This window comes from Macrobrachium nipponense, chromosome 40 (assembly GCF_015104395.2).
Source record: "Macrobrachium nipponense isolate FS-2020 chromosome 40, ASM1510439v2, whole genome shotgun sequence".
NCBI lineage: Eukaryota > Metazoa > Arthropoda > Malacostraca > Decapoda > Palaemonidae > Macrobrachium > Macrobrachium nipponense.
In genome coordinates this window covers 19,783,221-19,810,142 of record NC_061101.1, presented here as the reverse complement: position 1 = coordinate 19,810,142, position 26,922 = coordinate 19,783,221, and the positions used below count along the sequence as shown (strand labels likewise).

The 26,922-nt window shown below is 38.6% G+C and overlaps 1 protein-coding gene and 1 long non-coding RNA gene across 2 annotated transcripts; both read left to right on the top strand.

The window, feature by feature from the left end:
• The first annotated feature begins 1,376 nt into the window (after positions 1-1,376).
• Positions 1,377-19,140, top strand: LOC135212311 (parkin coregulated gene protein homolog). Its single transcript, XM_064245729.1, has 6 exons — positions 1,377-1,478; positions 2,893-3,320; positions 3,692-3,931; positions 15,070-15,241; positions 17,296-17,445; positions 17,770-19,140. Exons 2-6 carry the CDS (start codon positions 3,102-3,104, stop codon positions 17,928-17,930), a joined length of 942 nt encoding a protein of 313 aa, XP_064101799.1. The 5' UTR covers positions 1,377-1,478; positions 2,893-3,101; the 3' UTR covers positions 17,931-19,140.
• A 480-nt stretch (positions 19,141-19,620) lies between these two features.
• Positions 19,621-21,284, top strand: LOC135211970 (uncharacterized). The gene is made up of 3 exons (XR_010313789.1): positions 19,621-19,768; positions 20,469-20,706; positions 21,036-21,284. It is a non-coding gene; the product is annotated as an uncharacterized LOC135211970 (long non-coding RNA).
• Positions 21,285-26,922: the final 5,638 nt, after the last annotated feature.

The window sequence follows — 26,922 nt, the reverse complement described above, 5'->3', positions numbered from 1 at the left end:
TGATACAAAGATTCCTTTACCGTCAGAGGAATTTATTTCTGGTGATAGAAATTCATTTCTAGATATAATGTGGTTCGGATCCCACAATAAGTTGTAGGTCCCGTCGCTAGGTGACAAATTGGTTCCTAGCCACGTAAAAATATCTAATCCTTCGGGCCAGCCCTAGGAGAGCTGTTAATCAGATCAGTGGTCTGGTAAAACTAGGATATAATAACCTTTTTTTTCCTCTAATAGCACTTAAGCTCACTCATGTATGTAACCTCTATATTAGACTTTTAGTTTTCTGTAAAAGAAAACTATTGAGCCGGCTTTGTATGTCCGTCCGCTCTCAGACCTCAAACTACTGAGGCTAGAGGGCTGCAAATTGGCATGTTTATCATCCACCCTCCAATCATCAAACATATTAAATTGCAGCCCTCTAGCCTCGGTAGTTTTTATCTTATTTAATGTTAAAGTTAGCCATAATCGTACTTCTGGCAGTGCTATAGGTGCCAATAACAGAGGCCCCGGACCATGGCTGAGTTTCATGGGCCGCGACTAAGGGTTTTATGGGCCATAGCTGAGGCCAACAACCCGGTAAGAAAACTCGATTGCGCCGAAGAAACTTCGGCGCATTTTTAACTTGTTTTAATCTTAACCAGGCCGTCCGCTTGTTGACATGATCATAATTGCTGGACTCTATCACAATAATTATCTCTCTTTTTTTCAACTAACAATGTCTGTTTATGCATTACGGGGTAAAAGTGTGAAGGGCATGGCAGAAATATGGGCCGACCTTAATGACTTCGGTACATGGAAGAAACTTCATAAAACCAAGTTCCTGCTTATCAGCATAGCACGCAAACACCGGACGGATATCACGAAAATGTATTTTAGGGGTGGGGACATCTTACAGACAATTTATCAACAACGTTCTAACTCCCACCTGAATATATATATATATATATATATATATATATATATATATATATATATATATATATATATATATTCAGGTGGGAATTAGAACGTTGCTGATAAATTGTCTGTAAGATGTACCATCTCTTAAAGGAGAAAGTTTTTATTTTTATTTTTTAAGAAATAAACTGTAATCAATTATGCGAGGAAGAAAGAATTCATATTCAAATAATAATACTGAAAAAAAGATGATTTGGCCTTCACTCCAATCCAGAAATCTGTTTCTGAAGTGTTATATTCGTCTGGTAAAATAGATCGGATTATTTTGAGAAAAAGTCAAAGAAAATCTTGAGGACTCCCGATTGAGCGAGGGCCAGGAGCCAGCGAGAGGGCCTTCCGTCCTCGTTGCCATGACGACGCGCAATAAACAACTTGGGCAGCGGAACCTGTTGATAATCTACGTCAATATATTCGGAAGACAGTGAGCGTTGGTCAGTGTTCCAGAACAGAGGTGTTAGGCGATTTCTTGAAGACTGGCTTGTGTCCATGCTTTCACAGTGATGCTTAGATGCTAGTTTAACGTAAGTTGACTATTTTTGTGCCGTTGCGGGTTACTGAGAACTTTTGGATTTGGCCGGAAGCCTGCAATGTTGGTTTGTTGAAGCCTATTTGATTCATGTGATTAAAACGTGGAACTAGGTTGGAAATGCTTCCTCGTCATCGCTAGCTAAAAGTAATTTATCTCATAGATTCAGAAGATAGTTCTTCCAAATTGTGCAAATTGCGATTGCTAATTTTTTTTACCAAGAAAAGGAGATTTCTTAGTTTTCCACTTACCAGTTATGAATCACTGCTGACTCACTAATTTGGAATGATATTTGATTATCTTCAGAAGAGTACCTGAATACTGACTGAATTTTAGGTCCACACACATCAGACATTTATCCGAATCAGCGAGATATTTTCTTTTATCATAAGTTTCACTTGCGATAGTCTCATCACCAACTTTTATCCGGAGAAATCATATAACCTGCAAATGAAGAAGATTTTCTAGGTTGGTATAAAGTTTGAATTTCAAACCAGTCTCTTGGACTAGAAACGGAGATGATTTTTTCTGTAAAAAAAAAAACTTTGTTCGACTTATATTATTTAAAATAGACCAGATATATATAGTTTCATAAAATGGAGGATTATGGCTGTTACGCTAACGGAAAGAATTGAGTAAGAACAAACAAACAATGCAAACTATTGAGAAGAATAGACGATGAAGTTACGCTAATCTTTGTAAGACCTAGACCAAACAGACGAAAGTTAAAGGTTGGTTGATGCTGACGCTCCGGTTAAAGGCTTTCGTCAATCTTCGTTTACTTCCACCCGCAAGCATTGCTTTCTGAATTATATATTGTTACTACTTTTATCACAAGATTATAGAAGAATTAAATATTCAATTTTGATTCGGTATAATAACGGCTGACGTAATCTAATACACAAAAATGTGCACGGAAGCCGTAATTCGAATTGCCATCGCGAGAGCACATCCACTTTCTGTAATAACGACGGGAAGCTGTAATTAGTGTCAACATTGGGGTGCGTTCACATCAAAGTAAAACATGTCATCACGTGTCGGCAACTTATCGCATACACCAAAAAAAAGGTTGAAATCAAGTCAACTTCCGAAAGTGGGGAACGAATCCGTAGCTAATGCTGGGTATTCACATAAAGCACTGTTAGGCCTACCAACAAGCTGACGTGTGCTTAAAACTCAACAACAATCAATCATGAGAAATTTTCGTACCGCATAATTAAGATTAAGACATCCGGGTGAATTCTGACCATCTATGAAAAGTAATGATGTGATTAATAATAATTTTGAAAAGAAACAAAAGAAAATGCTGACTCTAAGACAGGGAGACTACACGGTTTAACTTAACCATCTATTCGTTCCTAAAACCAATTCTGATACATAACGAGAGTAATAGTAATCTTTTTTTCCAGATGCATAAAATCATGTTTATCAAATGAACACTGTATTAGATATCACTGATGTAAAGACAGACAGCTTATGACGTCCCTTTACGTTTAATCAAATGAAATAACGGAAGAAAAGGCGTTATTCGCAAGATTATTGTGGGAAACGAGACAGTCACCATGTCACTCGGTCGAATGCATATTAATCGTCACCTGAGTTGTAAGCTACAGGCACCATGACTTCAGTTAAACATCTGAGTTCCGCCGAGCGTCGAGGGGCTTACCGAGAGCGCTCACGGAGCCAACCGCCCCCCTCCCGTCCGAATTCCACGGCCCGTCAGAGTTTCACGAATGGAGAGGTGATGGCAGTTGGCCCTGCCAAATCTAGAAGAGGCAGCGACTGGGGCATCCATGGCGTGGGCAGGAGGAGATTTCATTCGGCCAAAATGGATGAGGTAAGGTGACCAGTGGACGGTGCCAATCATTACCGTTTAATTCCAAAATGTGGGATTATCTGGCTTCCTATACGTTATACCCCTCCCAGTATAAGGTATTTTGGAATTCCCCTCAACCCTTTTCTCATAAATACACATTTTATTGACAAGAACCACGTATGTTAAAGTTCAAAAAGATAATTCTATATTTTGATTCGAAAAGGTATAAAAAGGTTACGATAAAATTTTGTGAGTACATTAGCAAGAAGGAAATGAATCGAACGTGGAGGTCATTTTCTCTATCCAGTTCGTAAAGAACTTGAATCAGTCAGCTGATATTTACTTGATAATCGCTAACATAAACTTGTCTGTCCTTCCACCTTCCACCTAAGCTCCGGAGAGCAAGTCGAAGGTCCATAAGCTCCGCAGTGTCTTCGTGCTCGACGACGCGCACCGTTGAGGCCTTCACTCCTGCATCTCGCATGAGGGGCGCCGTGGTGGCGGGACCCCCGAAATTAGGGGTCTTTCGCCCCCGCCCTTCCTCGCCGACCACCTTCAGGAGAATGTACGAGAGGGGAGACGTTCCGGTGACCTTGCATCACGATCACCACGGTCACACCCTGCGGTGGAAGGTAGGTGAACTTGTTCCGAAGGGAGGTATAGGCATTAATTAAGGTTCTTGCAGCGTCCCTTCGGCGTCTAGCTTCAACCCCTTTCGTTTCTTTTACTGTACCTCCATTCATATTCTTTCTTCCATCTTGCAATCCGCCCTCTCCTAACAACTGCTTCATTATACTAATAGTACTACTGCAAGGTTTTCCTCCTGTTTCACCTTTCAAACCTTATACTATCAATTTTCATTTCAGCGCTGAATGACCTCATAAGTCACAGTCCTTGGTCTTTGGCCAAAATTTAAAAAAGGAAGAGAATAGGGTGATTTAAAAGGAAGAAAATAGGGCGATTTAAAAAGGAAGAAAATAGGGCGATTTAATAGGGAGAAAATAAGGTGATTTAAAAGGAAGAAAATAGGGCGATTTAATAGGGAGAAAATAAGGTGATTTAAAATGAAGAAAATAAGGCGATTTAAAAGGGAGAAAATAGGGCGATTTAAAATGAAGACAATAGGGCGATTTGAAGGGAAGAAAATAGGGCGATTTAATAGGAAGAAAATAAGGTGATTTAAATGGAAGAAAAGAAAGTTATTTAAATTTTTAGAAATAAGGTGATTTAATAAAGCATTGTGGTTTTGCGCGTCCTTATCATTCATTCGCATCCTTACTATAACTAACTGATTCAGCCAACTTTTTCAGCACCATTATTTTCGAGTGAGTGAATAAATTGAGCGAGAAAATTGGTATTTGTGGGAACCTTATGACTGTTGTAAGTGAAGTAATAAATCAAGTAACCGTTCATTTCTTGGCTCTAAAATACGCATGGTTGCTCTTTCCTGTTTGCTTGGTGATTTTCTTTGCAATTTTGTTATTTTATTTCTTCATTTTGGGTGGCAGAATTGATTGATTGATTGTGTCTACTAAAACTGACGTCACTACATCTAGGTTATTAACACCGAAATAAATTTGAATAGAAAAACATAAGTTTAAAATAAATTTCATATAAAAATATCTAAAAATATATGTATATAAATATATTTGTTCAAATACATAAATTCTTGCATAGACATTTTATGTATAATCTAAATTTTATTTTAGGTGGCAGGGTAATCTTGTATAGGACTTCATTTTCAGGATTCTCTCTTCTCTCTCTCTCTCTCTCTCTCTCTCTCTCTCTCTCTCCGTATGACGATGTGTGTGATTACAAAGGTATAGCATTCATTGCACAACGGTTTATCAGAGATGAGCAGATCGGGTGTCATAACGATTTAGTTAAAACACCATCATTACCAGATTGCTTTTATAGATTTAGTCGGCGTTATTCTAGCGTTTATATATTTTCGAAAAACTCAAGGGAGCTTTTTGTTCACAGAGCATATTCATGAAGCAAAACATATCAACTTATTACGTAATGAGTGAGAGAATGAAACTAATAATTATCAGTGAAATAAATGTTCGAGCATCAAGTAGCATTAGGCTGCAAGTGCCATATAAGTAGCAGTAGTAGTAGCCGGGATGTCTCTTTGAAACAGCTCCTGCCTTTCCAACGACTCCAGAGTAACTGCAGTATTCATGCACAGCTGCACAGTGCACACGCAGCCATCCTGAGCTGTTGCTGATTGGGAGCAATGAGTCTCTATGCAGACGGAGTAAATACTACCGATCGTGGGTGTTGCGTGAGAAGCCTCACTGACCAGACGATGCATGTTCGTCCTCTTTCCATCAGCGAGAGATTAAGACCTCAGGCCTTGCCTGACTCTCCGCTCCCGGCCCTTCTCTCATTTGCTGGAATAAATATGTAGTTGCTTCGATGTCATTCCCAGGTTTTAGTTGTCTGTAAAAGAAAACTATTGAGATGCTTTTGTCTGTCCGTCCGCTCTCTTTTTCTTTCCGCCCTCAGATGTTAAAAACTACTGAGGCTAGAGGGCTGCAAATTGGTTTCTTGATCATCCACCCTTCATTCACCAAACGTACCGAAGTGCAGCCCTCTTGACTCGGTAGTTTTAATTTAATTCATAGTTAAAATTAGCCATGATCGTGGGTCTGGCAACGCTATAGGGCAGGGCACCACCAGGTCGTGGTTGAAAGTTTCATAGACCGGGGCTCATATTGCATTATACGCGGTAGAGACAACTTGATTGCGCCGAAGAAACCGGGGCATATTTTACTGGTAGAGATCTCACAATTGGTTTGAACACAACAATAAGTGCAGTTTGAAAGATTACTGTCTGTCAAGCAACTCTAAAATAAAAGGTCACATAATCTTAATAAAAAAAAGTTTGCCAAAGGTTTTTCCTGGCTCTGATATTATAGGTTGCATTGTCTTACAAAACAAAATATGTCCTGATAACGATCTAAATTTAAACTATAAAGGATTCAAAGAAGTTCATTTATTTCCTAGTGGTTTCCTAAGGATTCTAATTTTTCCATTGTGTAATGAATAACGATGAAAATGAGAATTTGATTTTTGAATTCATCGACTGATTCCCTTTTAGTCTCTGTCTGTTGTCCAGGCCGACTATCCTTTAGCGGGCGAAATGTTACACTCAATATTTCATTAGGTGAGATACGGGGTAGGTCGCTGTGGTAAAACTGAATGAGTAGAAATCATCGAAGCACCACAAGGCTTATAAAATTGTTTTGTATACAGTGGTGGATTTCAAGGGGGGGAGGGGACCTGGTCACGTGTTCCCCTCCCACCCCCATCCCATTGGATTGGATACGAATAATAGAACATTGTTTTCTTTCAATAAATCATTATTAGTAGCAAAAATTTGCTTAGTTAATGATTATTTCAACAACAACAACAACTTCTACTGTGTATATATATGTGTGCATACATATATAGATTTTGATATGTACCGTATGTTTTTACATGTTAAATTATATATATATATATATATATATATATATATATATATTATAGATATAAATATAAATATATATATATATATATATATATATATATTATATATATATATATATATATATATATATATATATATATACATATATATATATATATATATATATATATATATACTATATATATATATATATATATATATATATATATATATATATCATAAGTGGCCCCAATGAATGATTTCTAGATCCGCCACTGTGAGTATATCTGGGGAAGCTTCTCTTTAACTGGAATACGGTGAAGCACCAAAAAGGCTTATTAAATATTAAGCATGCTGAACAATATTCGGAAATCAAATAGCCTAAAATTGCATATGAAAGCTAGACTAGACAAAAGTCAAGCACGATCTACTTGCATGTTGCTACGTGGACATGAATCATGGTATGAGAATAGAAATATCTAAAATATTTTGTCGATTTGAAAATAAGACTTTAAGAAGACTATTAGGAGTCTGGTGATAGGACAGAGTTATAAATGATACCGAAAGGGAAGCTATGGAAGTTCAAAGTGATGAAAACCCCGTGAGAGATTGTGTCAGCTAGGGTCCTGCGGGCACCAGAGGATTCTGAAGTCCTAGATCTACTTGCAAAGGAACCAAGAGAAGGTAGAAGGAAGATGAGTGGAGACTTGTGGAAGATAAAGCTCCTACAAAGATGCAGGTAAAGAAATTTCACAGAGGCCCTTTCTTCGCGTCAACCGACGTAGCAGTAGGCAATGATGATGATGATGACATCTGAGCTTTTTATTCTTTCTTTCTTTTTGAAATATTGATTCATAGTAGGCATGTCTCACGAACTTCTTCTACCAAAAGTGCGTCTCAAAGAAATGTATTCAGTCCATCCACGAATGACTACAAAGTAGTACCATAAAAGACGATCGTCACTGAGAGGAGATTCTTGGCAACATTCTCAGCCACATCCACGAATGTAGAAGCTCACCGAACTTGGTGGTGCGCGGACCTTTCAAGCTATCTATTATGAATGGCGTCCTTCAACGTCCTCTTTATTTGCTTCGTGTTAAAAAAAAATGCTAAATCTCTATTCTATAAGTAATTATATAAGTATATATGTATGTGTTTAGTATTACATAAAGTATAGTCCTTAAATCCACGGTAGAAAGGTAAGTGAAACGTAAGTGCTTGTTCCGAGTCCTTATTTCACTTACCTTTCTACCGTGGATTTAAGGATATTCTCAAGTACGTGTTCCTTCGTGCTACACTGGATAAAGTATAGTACGTATATTTGTCATCATAAAAAGGTGTCCTAAGAGGGTATGGTTCCTGAGAGGAACCAGCATCAATCACTGCCACATCTACAGTGTAGATTCTACACTTTAAGTGCTGAGTCGTGGATGAAACCCCTTTATGGAAAACTCCCTCATCATTAACTGCTCCATCCACCTCCACAGAAGGCTCGTCGGGAGCGCCATTAACCGAGACCAACGAGTTTATATAACCACGATGACGACTTCAAGTCGACGTTCTAGTAGACCACTGGGTAGTCACTTAGGTAACTAATTTTAAGCACAGTGGTCTACTAGAACGCCGACTGGAAGCCGTTTTTGTGTGCTGTCGGGTGTTCAAGTCACTTAGATACCAAATCATTTATCATGTATAATTCCCCTTCGGTGATATCCCTGCAGTAGCGCGAACTGGATAAAAATCGACATTTGTTGCTTAAGGTTTGAATATAAAATGTCACGGTGATGTGATAGAAATCAAGATATATAATATTATATATGTATATAAATAGCTAAATCACGAAAATATGGAACGTGAAGGCTATATAAATATAGGAAAACGCCACGAAGGAAAGTGAAACAACGGAGTAGTACTAGGCCTTTTCTTCGCTAAGTAAAGGACAGTATGTCGAAAGGACTAGCACCACTCGGGTGCTTCACTTTCCACCGTGTTATTTCCCTTCGTATATATATATATATATATATATATATATATATATATATATATATATATATATATATATATATATATTACATATATATATAACATATATATATATATATATATTATTATTTATATACGTTATATATAATATCGATGTTTAGCAACGAAGTGTTTAAATGGAAGTGTTCGCTTATTATCAATCAATTTTAACTGAGCTCTAAATTACAGACAAACGCAGCGACAGCATTAAAATAGGAGAATTAAGGCAAGAAATGTTATCTTAACGATACCTTAAGACTCTTGTAGCCAAACAGGAAATCAGAGTTCTCGTAAAAGCACGCGAACCAAGGTTTTCGGGGCTCATTAGTATTAATTCTTAATGAAGGTGGAAGAAGTTTATCCTTCGCCTATCGATTTCAGTTGCCAGTAGGAGTCACGCCACCGCAAGAGAGAGAATATAATATAAATAATTCTGCATTCGCTCTAACATGCTGACCGATATTTGTCATTACCGGAATTTTACAGTATCTAAATTCAAGACACCACTTTGCACAATTTCCAGTGTGAAACATCGGAAAAAAGGAATAGCTGTGTAATGCCAACAGAAGTATTAATTTGAAACTTGGTATCGAAAATGATTATAGTCCGAGTTAAGAACATGATCGACGGTACCTAAAGTTGCCGAGGAGTCAATATATTCGAAGTTATGGAATAACATAGTGTGACATTTAGTTAATGGCACGCTCGTGTGATCAGAGTGAAGCAAATTACATATATTTATTTTTATTATGGAATAATGAGGACTGATGTGAGAGGCGTATTTTGACACTGCTCTGGTAACAGGGAGAGAGAGAAAAAGAGGCTAAAATACGTACTCTGCTTCCGTGCCTGTTCATGCAAGGTTAATATTCACATGTGTCCCAGCCATATTCTGACGTAAGCAAGAACGGCGCCCATTGGTGACAGGTTTCTCAAAATTACCGCCGACGTTGTATCGATTTGCTCACACTCTTCTTCGAGATTTCGGTCGTCAGCCGAGAAAAATCAGGCCACGCGAGTTGTCTGGAGGTTGGATCCGTGTCAGTATGATACAGCTCGGTGCAGTATTTGCAAACAAAACTGTCAGTTTTCGGATCTTTCTTAGATAGTGACCCCAAGTAACCTATTCACGTTAAACGACAAGAAACAATGGATGGAAACTAGAACTGAAGAGATACAACATATCCCGTTTTGGGAGCTTGTTTACATACAAGATATGTAGCACATGGTATAAACTGCCACCAGAAGTTGTAAACAGCAAGTGTGGAAGAGTTTAAAACAAAGCTAGACAAAATCATTAGGACACTGTGAATGAACAGTAAAACCTACTCCTAGAGATAAGTGAGCACGCGATGTCTCCTCGGATGGACTAATAAGTCTTTGAGACATCCTAATCCTTGTAACTACAAGATGGATACATATCCACCTTTGCGGCGTGTTTAGTACAGTCCCGTTGGGGATGACCGTAAAAATATAAACAAAAGACTGTGGATATCATATGTAGTCCTAGTTCAGACCCCTCGAAAGATCCCACTTTTTCTCCTTTCTAGGCCAAGTAGGGCTCCCCTCTGGCTTATGTCATTCTTAATTTTCAATTTATATCAAGGGTGCAATGGGCCCCAGCCTATTTGGTTGCACCTCTTTATTCCACTAGCCTTCTATCCGAGGGCTCTTTTCAAGGTGATTACGCTCCTTTGAGGGCAGCAATCTGCACCTCATTTATACTTGGGCAACTTGGTATGCCTAAAGATATTTTCTCAGGTTTTTCTTCATAAGTCCTGTTGCCCCTACCGCCACAGGTATCATTTCTATATTTCCTTCATTCCCATGTGATTTTCAGGTAATCTTTAGGTCTTTTGTTATTTTATGCCTTTCAGCTCTTTCGAGGCCAAAGTCACTGGGTACTGACTTTGCTGTTTGCCTGCACGAATGACTTTTTATTAGATACTCAACTAAACCAGAGTGACTAGTCACACTATTTTAGGGAATGTTTCGGTAAGACTAAATTCACTGTTCAAAACTGATAAGACTATTAGATATATTGGATCTTAGGACTAACATTTCTTAGGAATCATTATGATATTTAGTCTTCTATGATTTACGGTCATCCCAACGAGCTTGTACTAAGCACGCCGCAAAGGTGGATACATACCGGTTGATTCCATTGACTGAATTGCTCGAACTAAAGGTTATGGAGTATTCAAAAGAGGGAGAGTATGTTGTGCTGCTGATATATGGCCTAGACAGGTGTGTGGCTGTCGTGAAGCTTTTTTTTTTTTCTTTGAGTTCAAAGGTACGTGATGAATGTAGAAACGGTTGTTTGCTCTTTTCTTCGGTTTTCTGTGAAAATATACTATTACGATGGTTTTGTCTGTCCGTCCGCACTTTATTCTGTCCGCACTTTTCCTGTACGCTCTCAGAATCTTAAAAACTACTGAGGTTAGAAGGCTGCAAATTGGTATGGTGATCATAAAAAATGCCAAATTGTAGCCCTCCAGCCTCAGTAGTTTTTCATTTATTTAAGGTAAAAGTTAGGCAGAATCGTGCATCTGGCAACGGTATAGACCAGGCCACAACCGGGCCGTGGCTGAAAGTTTCACCGGCCGCGGCTCATACAGCGTTGTACGTATTACAGAAAACTCGATTGTGCCGAAGAAACTTAGGCGCGTTTTTACTTGTTTATATTGTAATCGCCTCTTTACTTTAAAGGAAATCAATACTAAGAACAGTAAAATTTAGTATACTTTCATTAGTTTTAAGTAAGTCTAGTCATGCAAATAACTTCCTGCAAACTCCAGCGAACTTAATATATATCACACAGCCACTTAAGCTGTCATTCTGGCATGAATTATCAACATTATTCTTCCTCTGTGCGTCATTAAAAAACTTTACAATTACCTAATGGCGAATAAATAGCGCATAAACTAATCTAAAAAGTAGGTTATGGCCGACAAGGTAATAATCTGGATAATTAACTCCTCGGTCCATGGAGGCTAATTCCAGCGTGCATGTTTAATCGCGTTTTTTTCTTTCTTCTCGGTACTTCTTTCCTTTAGATTCGCGACCTTGATAGCGCAAGTGTCCGTCCCTCAAAAGGGCATCTTTATGTCCTCAAATTCTCTCCGTGTTGACAAACTGCTTGAATTCACTCAGAGCAATGCGATTAGTCTAGTACGGTTAACTTTACAATGCTTCACGTCTTGTAACTTCTTTCCCGCCGTTATCCCTACATTGAGGGGTTGGTTGGCTGATGCGCCTTCTTCCAAGACCAGAGTGGTCTTGCTTCTTCTCCACTGCCTTCTATCAAAGGCAACTTCCTCCACCAAACCTCTTCTGTCTATATCTTCCTTCGCTTTATCTCAAGCGCCTCAGTGGTGTGGTTGGTATGATATTTGCCTACCACCTCGGTGGCTGCAAGTTCGATTCTCGGGAATTCCATTGAGGTGTGAGAGATCTGTACCTCTCGATCTTCTTCCTCTAACACGTTCCTCCCAAGCCCTCTTCACTCTCTCCTCGTCATCCATCCTCAACACCAAGGTCCTTTAAATATACTCGGCCGAGTATATTTAAAGGACCTTGCTCAACACATGCCCAATACCATCTCAATCGTAACTTTCTTTTCACCTCTGTAATCTTTACATCTTGTAACAGTTCCCATTAAAGAATACTTGAATTAATCCATTAAAAAACTCTTGAATTAATCCATTAAGAACGCTTGAATTGAATTAATCCGTTAAAGTGCGGTTGAATGAATGTAGAACATTATTGCTGGTCCAGGGGATTAAGAAATCCTCCTCTCTCTCTCTCTCTCTCTCTCTCGTCAAAAAGGCGTAGAGCATTCATTTTCATATTAGATTATCACATTCTCGAAACAATTTCGTGAAAGCACACCCAGATAATAACGATGGTTTGTAGTGGAGTATATTCTGTTGGGTATATAGTATCAGTTATATGGAAAGACTTCTAGAAGTTTCTTATGAACAATAAACATCTTGGCTCTCGATAATTGAATCTGGATCAGTTGCGAATCATCAACATGTGACCTGTGGACTTGGACAAATAAGATACTCTATTTAAAGTTGTTTGTTTCTCAGTGAGATGTCCCTTCTCTCTCTTTTTTATAAAGCATTAATAGTGCAATACTAGAGTTGGTTCAGCGAGATGCCCCTTCTCTCTCTTTTTTTTTTTTTTTATAAAGCATTAATAGTGCAATACTAGAGTTGGTTAAGGAAGGAATTTGGCTTCGGAGGTAGTAGGTATGTTAATTTACATTGCTGTCTAATTTGAACAGGGATACCAACTTTGATTATATAAACCTACCGTCGATGCCATTTTCGGCCTACCCTAACGCCAGGTAGACAAAGCTCTTTGTAAAGATCCAAGGGGGAAGTAGATCTTATATAAAAGCAAAAAAGATGCAAGCTTTAATTCGCAAACAGAGGAGCAAAGATACCACTGGTAATCACGTTTTGAGCTTTTTTTTCTTTTCAACATAACTTTAACGATGAAATTAGAATCTACAGATTAGGAATTTTTAGATTTTAAGCCTGGTCCCCTGTGATAGGGAGAACTGTCTTGTTTACGATGCTCTTTATTGCTTGGTTATATAATGGAGGGTAGATAAGATAGCAGAGCGGAAGAGACGCTGCGGATTGCAAATGGCCTCGTCACGGCTATAAATAAGTTGCGTAAATTTTTGCAGAAATTTTACCTTAGAACCCTCGTAGCTCGTAGTGCCGTCAGTATACCTCATGCGGTGCGCTGTAGGTATTACTAGAGGTTCTTTGCAGCGTCCCTTCGGCCCCTAGCTTCAATCCCTTTCGTTCCTTTTACTATACCTCCGTTTACATTCTCTTTCTCCCATCTTACTTCCACATCCTCGTAATAATATTGTTTCAAAGCACAACTGCCAGGTTTTCCTCCTATTATGCCTTTCAGTCCTTTTTACTGTGAATTTCATAAGTCCCAGCGCTTGACTTTGGGCCTAAATTTTATATTCTAGCCTACTCTTTACCATGAAACAACTTAAATATTCTGACTGATTAAGATCTTTTCCGGGTAAAGATCATTTTACCAATAGGACTGGCGACAGCAAAGTTTGATTCAATGGCAAACAACACAAATTTATCTTATAAGACAGAAAAAGCTAAACGCTACTCACTTGGTAAAAGGTACAACACCAAGATGACTTCTGTCAGTCGGTTTTGATATAAACGACCTATCTGAAAGTATCACGTGACCAAAGACAAGGATATGTCTTGGAACTGCCCCTAAAACCTTATAATGTCTCCCAACTCCTTTTTATCTGTTCTCCTAAGAAAACGTTGTATGTTTACCTCCTTCATACTGAATATAACCCTACCTGGCTTAGGAACGCATTTTATAAAATAAACGCTCGTCAGACTAATTCATTTCTCATAAATACATCATCGCCGTTCTAATATGCGTAATTAAGTCCCATTTTTCGGTACGAGACTACAGCGTGGATTTTCTCGATATAATTTGGGAGACCACTTTCGTAGCGGATTTTAATTTTCCTGACAAAATAAGCCGTCACGCCGAGCAACATGCAACGTCATTAAGTAATTGGCCTCGCGGCTCCTACGAGGAACACCAGCACAAAAGCTAACCAATTAGAATCATTGTTTGATCCATTTAGGAGGACCATGGGGCAACGTGTCATTATTTCGCTGGCACCACGAATTAGCGGGAGATTGCGCAGCTCATAGTCGTCTGGCTCCCAGGCAGTAAATAACGGCTGGTGATTGCGCGGTTCGCAATCAAGCTCCTGCGGAGCTGTTAATAATATGAGAAACAATACGGTGCGCAATTTGCTTGCGGTCCTGAGAGGACGTAATAGGTAGAGTGGTTCTAAATTGGAGTTCATTCTTCAATCTTCCCTTAATTGACTCTGCGAGGGAACCAGACCGTTTTACTTCTATTAAAAGAGCAATGGTGTCTTCGCTTTTTATTTTTCTATTTAGTACTACACGGGAATAAAACAAATTTAGGGACTTTGTTTATTGAAGAAACATTTTATGTTTGTTTTGAAAATGATTCTTGGTAATATTTCGGGGCGTGAAGGTAGAATTCCTTTAAGTTTATAAAGAAAGTGATGTAGAATACCAAACTGATCCCATGTTTTCACATATGTTTTGACATTTAATGCTTGTCCTCCAATTCGTCATTATTTGAGCCCACCATATATCAGGAGAAAATGAAGGCTGATAACCTTCTAACCTGAAATACAGCGAGATCGCCATAAGAATCCTTTGCTTTCCTTTGACTCAGGTTGACATAGAAAAGCTCGACTACCACCACTACCTGCCCCTCTTCTTCGACGGTCTTCGAGAGACGAGTCATCCCTACGACTTCTTCAGCAGGGCCGGCATAAGGGATCTCCTGAGTAGAGGAGGCGACAAGATCCTGCCGGTCATTCCACAGCTCATCCTACCCATCAAAAGTAAGTGTCTGCGGGAATCTGGGGTTAAGTACGTACGTATAAGTATTTATAAGTGCGTTAACTTTCCTGATGGAGGTTCTGGACTGTTATGGTAGAGTGAGAGATGGGATTGAACTAAGCATAAAATTATTTAAAAGTTCACCGGCGTGGAGGCGGGCGGGAACTGGCATCTTTTGATGCTGTTTTTGTCGAATTCGCTTCTAACGAAGTTGTAGGTTTCCGTTGTAACTCTGCTGTGTTGTTTTTCTTTTAACTTTATGAAATAAAATGAATTATTGAGATGTTGATATCTAAAGCGCGCGATTTATTTTCACTTTAGTCCTTTTTAGCACGGGAATGGGTCGGCACTTTCAGAGTCCGGCCCGGAAGCCACTAACTCTAGATAAACCACTATTCTTTTACTTGATCGAATTCAATGGAAAAACACAACGTATGGTCGATGTATGTAAGCCCTTCATTCCCAGACTCACTCCATTCCTCACTCTTATAACAATTCCTCCCTCAATCTTGCTGTGAGGTCGTGAAGGTATTCCTTTTAATGTTTTTATTCATCTCCGAGTTCGGTCTTAAGTGACTGATACGACTTTGGATGTAGAATTTGAAATACGAAACTCTCTCGAACCATGACCGGCAACGAAATCTTCGCAGAGGTGTCTGTGTTCGTGTAGTCTCTCTTTCTCATAAAAAAAGGGGGAAAACTCCCCTTGCAACGAAGATAGCTTCCAGTGTTTTGTCAGAGCATTTTGAGATGGCTGTCATTGCATTTGGGTCAGGATATTTTTGTCTGTAAAATTTGTGTCCTGTTCTCTAACGAATATTGTTCTATCATATATTAATATTATACTATCATTTAGCATTGCCTCGTCTTACCCACATCTTGACTCCAGAAAATATTCAATCAGTCAGTCCATCAAATTTAGAACAGATTCCATTTCAATATTGTCGTATTTAAACCTTGATAATCTTTACTAGAAGTCTTATGCCCATTTTCTTTGACTAAAGGGACGCAGCTTAATGCTGAATTTATAAGATTATACTTTGTCAGTAACTTCGTCATTGATGAATTCTGAATGTCAAAATATTCTCTTTTAAAGCTGGATGAGAAAGGGGCTCATTTTAGCATTCAATACGTAAAAGAAGCATGACGTCAAACGAGAGATGTCACAATTTGATAAAATAACAAACGACGATCGCGGGGAAAAGGCTTAAAATAACTCTGAGAGAATAGCAACGAAGTAATTGCAGCCAGATAATCAATACTACAAATATAGGCTGACGTGCACGCGAAAGAAAATGAGGCAAAATTCAAACATCCCGTGCAGTCTTCATAAGCAGCTAGTTCTCTTACTAAGCGTTGTGTGGAATTGTCAGGCAGTGGTGCGATGCAGCATTGTCCATTTTACAAATAATCAGTTCAAGAAAGCCAATAATAGCCTCGAATTTTTTTTTTCTTTTTAGAAAACTAGTAGTTTAAAAGTGTGATCGTTATGCCTACATATTTTTTCTTAATGAAAGTTTAAAAATGCTTTAAGCAAAATCTATTTTCCACCACATGCTGTAGAGTTAAAAGGGAGTTTGAAGAACAGCAACGTAGACTTCTGTAGACCTTAATAACCGGAATGACATTTCTGTATGAAAATTGGGTTTACTTCTCCAAACTTATTTCATATCGATGCTTTGATATCAACTGTATTTCACTGTTTTGTCATCTTAGATTACTTTAATGAGATGGCAAATTTACAATTAAAATATCATTTTTTTAAATTTCCGAGTTCTTATTTATTCTTATTTTCAAAATAAACTAAGTCTTTTCTAAATCATAATTACTTTGATATTCAGATTTATTTCCTTTTTAAAGCCATAGCTTAAAGTTAGTGTTAAATTCTTCTTTACTTGCGTGAATAGGACTACCATTCAAGAAGGTACTTTCAGCAATGGCCTACTTGCACAAATGCTGAATGGGTAGTACTACATGTAGTTAATGATACACGTACTCTCACTTTAAAAGCTGTATAGGTAACTTTAATATAACTTTAATACGTGGATTATTACAGGTGCTCTAAACACGCGTGACGTTCGGGTCATCTGCACGGTTCTCAAAGTGCTGCAGGAACTAGTGATTTCAGCCCCTCTTGTCGGAGAGGCTCTGGTTCCTTATTACAGGCAAATCTTACCCACGCTCAACCTTTTCAAGCACAAAAACGGTAAGATTGGCGCTCGTAAATTAACTGCGGTAATATCGTTGTGTGATACTGACCCAGAATGAGATAATCAATTTCATAATTCTCTTTAGACTTTGGAGATGTGAAAATATCTTGAAAAAAAGGTAGAGCAGTGTGTTGGTCTATTGTTCTCGTTCTTTAAGATTTTATTGTTCTTTTCTAACTTCCAACGGTCTCTCTCTCTCTCTCTCTCTCTCTGGTGGGATACTAGTTCGATGTGGCTCCAATGAAACCAGGCATGTTCTAAGCGCGCCAAAGCTTAGCGAAGATAATTTCTTATCAGTGTTTGCCTTTCTTCCCTAACAGTCAACTCGGGCGATGAGATCGACTACTCCCAGCAGAGACGAGAGAACCTGGGAGACCTCATCCAGGAGACTCTCGAGATATTGGAGCGGCACGGAGGGCGTGACGCCTACATCAACATCAAGTACATGGTCCCAACCTATCAGTCTTGTGTCATGAACTGAAACAGCGGCACCCTAGACTCGGAGAGGAGTCTCCCGCCATTTTAGTTTTCTGTAAAAGGAAAATATTGAGATGACTATTTGTCTGTCTGTCCGCACTTTTTCCTTTCCGCCCTCAGATCTTAAAAACTACTGAGGCTAGAGGGCTGCAAATTAGTATGTTGATCATTCACACTCCAATCATCAAACATACCGATTTGCAGACATCTAGACTCAGTAGTTTTCATTTTATTCAGAGTTAAAGCTAGCCATAATCGTGCGTCTGGCAACGATATAGGAAAGGCCACTACCGAGCAGTGGTTAACGATTCATGGGCCGCGGCTCATACAGCCTCGTACCGAGGCCACTGGAAGATAAATCTGTTTTCGGTGGGCTTGATTATACGCTGTACAGAAAACTCGATTGAATTTTTTCTTTTGTTTTCCTTCTCTGTGTCCCCTTTCATTCTTGCCTGCGTCAGATATGGACAATTAATGTGTCCTCCCGTTGGCCTTGGAGTATATATAGTGTTCAAACTGAGAATATTGATGTGGGATCATTTTCTCGAATAAGTGCGTCGATATTTAAAGGTCATCATGTGAATATCCGTGATTGTTATGCAAATGTAAATATGTAATTTTTGAGTTGCAGTATGTTGTGTTAGTTATTCATTATATTCTCATATATTCGCGTTTCGTCCTAAGCTAAGTGCACTATGTATAACTGACCAAATTATAGTGTCGTTTAATATATGTATGTATTTAAACGCATATATACATATATGTGTAGTCTCACCTCTTAAGTAAAATAAGGAGATGAAAGGCATACATACTATACTAGAAAGCCAGATTCATATATGATGTTTATTTACCCAATACTGAGTAATAAGAAGTCAGTTTTCAGTTAAGTGGTTGATTGGAGACAGATACTTCTCAGAGTACAAAGTTACGTCATATCAATGATCAGTGAATCTGCAATGTTAGCAGTTTGTTTACTGTTCAAACCCTTCTCCTAATTTTTGAGTTTTGGTACAAAATGAAAACAAAATCCGTTATTATTGGCCATAAAATATTTATTTGTTATTGTACCTTTGTTATTGTTACTAATTTAAATATGGATTTATTTGTGTTGGTATATCATAATATTGTTTCATGTGTCTTTCCCAAGTCTATTACTGCTCTGTATCCATGTTGACATTACGTGGACTGTAACCATTACAAGGAAAAATATCGTACACGAATGTTTTATTTACCCACATATATAGTTGTGATGTGAGTGACTTATGGGCACTTCCAAGGCTGACGAACCTGGCGGCTAAACCTGGGTTCGGCAGCAAAGCTAAGTTTACAGTGTGTGTGTGTGTGTGTAAGTTTCAAATAAAGCATTCTGTGATATCCGAATACCTATAGAAGCCAAACGAACCCATATCAGTTAACTTAAAAAGAAACAAAGCATTCACTGCCACGTGTTCACCCTTCACATGTTTGAATGTCATCCCGCCTCTACGTAGGTATTTTGAAATGTGTGTTCTATTTTATACCTCCTAGCCAATAGAGCACATTTACATTTATTAGACAGCAAGTGAAGCAATCCTGTCTTTCTGTTCAGGCTCCAGGGTCTATTTTTTTGCAGGGTATTCTCTGCTCTTTGGCCGACATCTTTGCCACATGTGAACATGTGTCAGGTGAGACGAGAATAAAGCAGGTGCTCGGGAATGCTATCACAGGTGCGGCGGGAAAATGATTCCTCACGTGATCGTTTGCTCCATCAGTCGTTGGCAATTGTCGACTGAGGAGAGTTCTTATGTGTGTCAATTTTCAAGCATCGCAAATTTTATTAGAGACGCCCATCGAGAGCTGACAGTGCGTGAATTCATTGACAATCTAACTGGGGTTCCCTCCCAGTCATGTTTATTTGGAAAATTTGTAGAAAAAAATCTGTCGTCTGGTATAATCACACGAAGTAAAATAGATTTTTTTTCATTTAATAGCAGTGCGCTTATTGCATCGACGCTGGAAAGTTATTAATATACATTTTTTAATTATTTGTCATCAGTTTTGTTGTAATTGTTCATGATTATGATACATGAGTTCTGCGGTGATTGTAGAATTAACGTGAATGTTTGAAAGGGATGGGAAGAGCTAGAGGGAAAAAGGATGACGTGTTAAATCTATATTTTAATGAACAACTGATGATGACGATTCTTATCGCAGTTGAAATTCCCCAAATTTGCGTCATTATCATGATCATCTACAATGGGGGCACGTTATTATGTAGCGGACCACAGAATTGAATGTTCGTTAAAATAAAAACGAAAAATTAAACAATACCCTTGGACTAATGACAAAAATTTATAACTGACTTTCTACCAATGCTACCATTTCGCAGTGATGCGCATCTCATACTTCTGTCATTTTTCACTAAATGAAAATATCAATGTCAAGAAAACAATGATCATGAGCGACTGCAGATTCTTAAAATGATAGTATATCTGAGTAAACAAAAGTTCCTGCGATAAGAGATCGGAATAGTATATATTGTAATTTCTTCAACATTTCACAGGATAGAAAAGTTCTTCCGGTTTTCAACAAGGGTGATTAAGCCGGAACCATTGTTAGAAGTTTCGTATGTACTGGAGTTCCATATTCAGAGGAGGCTTTTAGAGTTGGAAAAGTTCTGTTTTATCTGGAAGAGCTTGGTCCTTGGAACTCTAGAACTAGACTCCAGCTATGGAAGAAAAGCCAGCCAAGGGTCACATCTCCTTCGATGAGAGTCACGTCAACATTAAGCTCCCTAACAGGTCTGCAAATTCGAACAAGAAGATTATCAGTGACAAGAATAATCATGATTTGTTATATAAAATGAATCGACTTTGTTTCCTAAGCTTTAGCCTTCTGGTTTACTTTGAAAGTCTTTACCTTGTTTTTATTTGTGTCTTACTATCAAGAAGTAATGTTTATCTCATCCTCACTGTTCTAAAAATCTATTATATTAATGGTATATCAAGTCTAAACCGAGCAGCGGGATCTATGGACAAACTTCTTACGGAGAATTTATCAAAAGTAAAACTTAAAGTTGAAAAACAAATTTGAATGAATTATCTCACGTCGCTCCACCATCTCCTTTCAGATGTCGAAGATGCCACACATACAACGAGGACCCGGATGCCCCGAGCCTTCGGGAGAGTTTCGTGATCCTGCTGAGCAAAATGATGCGATCGCCGAGGGACATCTGTTTCTGCTGTGCTTGGCCCTTCCGTACATGGTTTACACGGGGACTTCGCTCCTGCTCTTCCTCTTCTACGGACACTACACGTTCGCGATGTCGCTCTTCCACTGCTGGCTCATATTGACCATAGTCTGGGTAGGCCTATTGAAGTATTCCGGGCGTCAGCGCACGAGGGAATTCTCGACGGAACAAGATCTCATTGCTCTCAATTCATCCGGCATTATACATTCGTGAGTGTATAATGTCATCAGCATTTCAGTGTTGTCGAACTTATAGCTAACGTATTTCTGGGAGATGAACATTGCACAGGTGGAGTTTCTGCATTTCTTCTTGGTTTGCAAGCAGGCTTTTGTTTTCCTTTGGGCTATTTATACGACCTGCTGTCAGCACTGAGATCTCCAGGCGTTCGGTGGCAATTGCTTGTATTGGGAAGCATCTTGTAGTGTTTTGTGTGGTTATGTGGACTGCAAACAGCTGGCGTCAGTAACTGAAGTGCTCACATGTCAAACAGATGTCTGTTTTCCCTATTAGTTTCCAAGGCATTTATATTTCATTCAGGCCTCACTGCAGAAATGTCGGGGAGAATATTTCTGTTTTTAATTATATGTATTTCGCTTGACGGCATGTATATATATCACTCATGTTTGTGGAGACTTCCTGTTCGTTACACCAGTTTTGGTAGATTTATGACGATGATGAAACAGCTTCCTTGTCTTTGGAGACGGTCAAGATTTTTCCACCGTCCGATGTATCAGCGTCAGTGACCCAGTCATGAAGTCAGCCAACATCCAATTGCTCACCTCATAACTTGAAAATAATGATGCGTGTGACTGCCATTTATTTCATTATAATTACTTTGTTCAGCATTATAACTACAGGGTGCCTAAACAAAAAAACCAGGAATTTTGGCGTAGTTTATTTAATAGTTGAAAACAGAAAACATCTGTTAGCTGAAACATTGGTGTTCAAGATGCTTTCTGTGAGCAGCTGCACAGCGACGCAGGCGGCAGACGGTCTAGCCAACTTCCAGGCGCCCTTTGGAGGACTTGGAGCCGGATATTGGTCCAAGTCTCCATCAACTGACTTTCTGAAGATTGTATATGTCTGTGACCTCTCTCCTTTGTAACAGAAGTCGATGTAACAGTGTAACAGTAAACTCGACACGGTAAAATCCATGACGTTGAGATCTAGACTTTTTGAAGGCCATTCGTTAGGTTCAATGAAGTCAGGAGTATTGGTTCTGAGCCAGTCAAGTGTGTAAAATGCATAATGTAAATATAAAATTTCCTGCTTTTTTGTGGGCACCCTGCAGTATAAGAATGCACCCTTTCGCGCACTACGTGTCAAATAAACAATTCAACGTTGCCGTTTTTTCTTCACAACAGTTGCTTTTAGCAGTGTCGCCACGCAGCTTCTTTTTTACGTTGAATATGATTTAATGGTTAAAATGCAGAAAATTTAATGGTTAGCTGCGTATTTTCCGATGTAGAATTATTTTCCGTGACGTATTAAAACTACACGTCACTAGCTTAATATAAAGTATTTTTGACAAAGAAAAATAAAGGATTTCAATGAAATTCATTTGTATAAATAAGCAGGACATGTTTTATAACTTTAGTTTCATAATAAAACAGAAAGGCAAAGTGAAAATTTTTATTCCTTCGTGCCGTGGCCTGTGGTCGAAAAAGCCACGGAGGGTTGCCAGATGTCACTTGAAAGCCACACTAACAGACTAGATTCCTCAAAACGGCAACAGTTAACCAATCGTTGTTTGTGTGTTTCATCTTCTAGAACGGGGTGGACATTAGAGAACACAGCCTCTGGCACCAGAGCTTCGGGAGTTTTTCTTGTCCGTCGCCAACACCTGGGAATCTTGAAGTTTCTTAGAGAATTGTTGCTTTCATAAAGGAAAGGACCAACAGCAGCTTGTTGTTGCAAAGTTAGGAGGGAAATATTTATTTTCTACATTGTATTTCAGTAACATTTTGTGTGAAATTACATGTCCAATTTTTGAACGATTGTTAATAAATAAACGTATCCCGTGATCTCGGCTTTCATTACCTTTACGAGCCTATTGGCGCGTGCTATGCTACGTGCTCTGAGCGCCTCAGTGGCATGATTGGTATGGTCTTGGCACTGCCAACTCAGTGGCCGCGAGTTCGATTCTCGAGCATTCCATTGAGAAGTTAGAGATGTGTATTTCTGGTGATAGAAGTTCACTCTCGACGTGGTTCGGAAGTCACGTAAAGCCATTGGTCTCGTTGCTGTATAACCACTGGTTCCACGCAACGTAAAAACACCATACAAACAAACAAGCTACGTGCTCTGGAACTCAGAACTGCTGTCTCCTATACCATCTCAATCCCTTACCTACCCCGTCCCCACCCGTGGCGGACAAGCAGGTTTGCAGGGGGAGGGTGCATGTCTCCCTGTCTACACTAGGCCTAGGCGGATTAAGCGGTTTGTCATATCTTCTTAATATCACCCGGGGGAGGACAAGCAAGATCAGATCCACTCTGATTTTATTATTATAGAAGATAGATGATACATTTGATACAGTAGCATCTTTATGAAATGCTTTAACAGGATTTAGTAAATTAAGATGAACTCTGAAAGTAAGACACTATTGTAAAAATTATTATAAAAAAAGTAAAAATACCTACAAAAACAGTTGTTGCCCTTTACTGAGCTGCCCTCTGGTCTATTGATCCTTGAGCAGCTTATGGGACTAACCTTTCAAATCTTACACTAGCATCAGAAATCTGGAACATTCCTCGTGCACTCTCCTCTAACCCCCTACAACTGACAGAAATACGCCACGCTTTTCACTCTCATGTTTTGATTCTTTGGATCTCCCTGTAAGATCTTCAAATCTCATTTCTCAGAGCTTAACAAATAGAAATACCTCAAATGATCAAGAGGCGCCGTTGTAAAGGCATTGCCTCGACCCATAACCAATAACCCATTTCCCCCTCTCCCGCTTGATATAAAACTCCCGTGCTCATTTGCTTAATGTTGATGAAATTTGATGCCAGCACGTAATTCAAGTTTGTTTTCCATTATCTTAAGACTTCAGCGAATGAAATAACTTCCAAATGAAAAACAACAGTGTGTGACCTTGCCGATGCTATTCGTATACAGTACACAGATGTCGAAACACTCCCTGCTCGCTAAAAGCAGTTGATAGCGGACACTACCAGAACGGTCGTGTTCCTGTTATGAAAAAAAAAAAAAAAAAAAAAAAAAAGGTGTTGCTTACATCTTTAACCAAGGCGCATGGAGACTGTTACAAAAACTGTAAATTGAACTAATATGATTTAGTTGTATCTTGTATCATTTCATTTTAGAATTTATTTCATGCACATGCACAAAATAACGTCTTCTGTCTAAGAAGTTATGGTGAAACTCCTGCACTCTTGCCACAACCTCATTGTATAAAATAGAAACTGTTTTCCCTTTCGAGAACAGTATTTGGTTATCTATTAATTTTATATAAGTCAAACAGAAAATGAGAGGTGCAAAATCTAACCTTCCTTTCGATATATGGTTCGTAGATGTTTTACGAAAGGAGAAAAAAAGGGGGGTTGAAGAATTCTTCCATTCCGCACGGAAAAGTGCCATTTCGAATTATAGATATGTATCGATGCATGATGAAAGTCGAATGTATCTTATCCACAATGCTTAGGATGATACCTACACATAGATCTTCTTTCCCACTGATATCCCTACATTAAGGGGTCGGTTGCCTGATGAACCTTCCACTGCCTTCTATCAAAGGCATCAATCCTCCACCAAACCTCTTCTCTCCATATCTTTCTTCATTTTGTCTCGCCATCGAATTCTCTGTCGCCCTCTTAATCTTCCTCCTCTAACAAGTTCCTTCCAAGACCTAAAAATAGAAATAAGAAGGATTTGGGATATGTCAGTGGTAATAATACCCATAATCATAGGGACACTATAGCCACGATCCCAAAATCCCTGAAAAGGAACCCGGAAAAATTAGATGCTGAAGTACCTCCAGGTCTAATGCAGATTGTCCTCCTGGAAACAGCGCACAAGTAAGAACAGTAATGGACCCCCAAGGAGGCTGGATGCAACCCGGAACCCCACACTATAAAAACCGCCCAGTCGAATAGGATGACTGTGATAGACAAGTAATAATAATAATAATAATAATAATAATAATAATAATAATAATAAAAAATAAATAAATAAATAAATAAATAAAAATAAAATATTTTTACGCTAGCTTGCAATTACATAATCCTGTTGTCAACGTAATGCTATCCAGGGCCATAATGTATAAAACAGAAATGCTCAGAAAATCTTGTACACGTGCATTAGTTTTCCGAATTAGTTACAGCTAAGGATGTAAACGCTGACTGGCTAAGGTGCCGTTACTTCGCCCAAATAAGCGAAGCTATTGCCATTGAAATTTGAGAAATTATCCTAATTTTCAGATTATATAAGATATCAGGTGTACTATAACCTTTCCGGGAAAATCTAAAACGCGCACAGGCTTATTTTCAACGAGCAAAATTGAACAAGTTTCAGGTTTAAAAAAGCGTGTGGCTACTACCTATTCTTTATGCGCCGTCGATAGATCAGTGCCTTTCCTAAGTATTCCATTCTTGTCATTGCCGCCACCAGGATCGTACGAAAGACCTTCCATCGAAACTGACTGTAATAGTCCAGTAAAAGGCTTGTCGCTGTTTAACGCAGATATATTATATCAATGAGAAATGGCAACAAAAGATGAAATGAACAAGCCATATCTCGTTATTACATATTGCAAATGATGAAAAAATATATCCTCAAAGAAAGGGTAATGTTGGTATAGCACATACTTATTCAGATTACGAACTGCAAACATATCGTTCAATTCTATTTCCACTCAATTGCGTTTGTGTAGTGGCACGTGGTTCTTGAGAACACAATTTGAATTTTGAAAGAACCCGGCATGAGAAATGGATAGTTGAGAAGGTAAAATAAAGTGTTGAGAAGATTATTTATTCACCTGGAAGTCCTACTGATAATCATAATAATTTAAATTAAAGTTTCAGAATGATTATATATTATAATAATAAACGTTTTATATTACACATACAATAACATTAATCGTATTTACAAACTGAAGTCCAACAGTTGTCATATTACTGGAACCAAAACAAACATAAACATGGCAGACATCACGCCAAGTAGACAGGAAAAATCCCTAGGATTATTGACGTCTAAATTTGTTTCACTTCTTCAAGAAGCAGAGGATGGCATTTTGGACATCAAATCTGTGAGTATCATGGCATAAGATGTGGTATTGGTGTTTATATGTAGGTCGGTAACGTTGGAAGAGCACGGCCCAAAACCCCAAGGGTACAGATCTTTTGGGTTCACAAGAGACAACTCAGTATATTCTTTGTATTTTGAAGTACCTTTGTCCCCAAGAGTTGTAATCTAATTTGATTTCGTCAGTTTTCGTTTGATGGATTTAATGACATTCTAACTTGTGTCATAGATTAGCCTGGGCTAATAGACTATGCTACAAGTCCTAGCTAAACTCACCCGTAACTTGTACCTACAGTAAAAGTCATCCCTGTTTTAATTTTTGGATGCCCTCGTTTTGGCCTGCCGTCGGTTTTTTGGCTGGATTCTTGTCTTAGCCTATTTTTTCAGTTTAACTTTTTATCATTGGCACTGTAGCCTGATCTTTTTTGGTAATAGGCTAGGGAAAAAAACCGCAGGGTACAGAGTGGACCATTTACGATCAGCGTGAACAATCCCAAAAAAAGTA

What these genes read in the sequence shown, in the direction of transcription:
- LOC135212311 (XM_064245729.1), top strand. Translation starts at nt 3,102, where the DNA reads ATGACTTCAGTTAAACATCTGAGTTCCGCCGAGCGTCGAGGGGCTTAC. An exon ending in GTCACACCCTGCGGTGGAAG is followed by an intron (nt 3,932 to 15,069) that starts GTAGGTGAACTT and finishes CCTTTGACTCAG; the next exon opens with GTTGACATAGAAAAGCTCGA. An exon ending in CCTTTTCAAGCACAAAAACG is followed by an intron (nt 17,446 to 17,769) that starts GTAAGATTGGCG and finishes CTTCCCTAACAG; the next exon opens with TCAACTCGGGCGATGAGATC.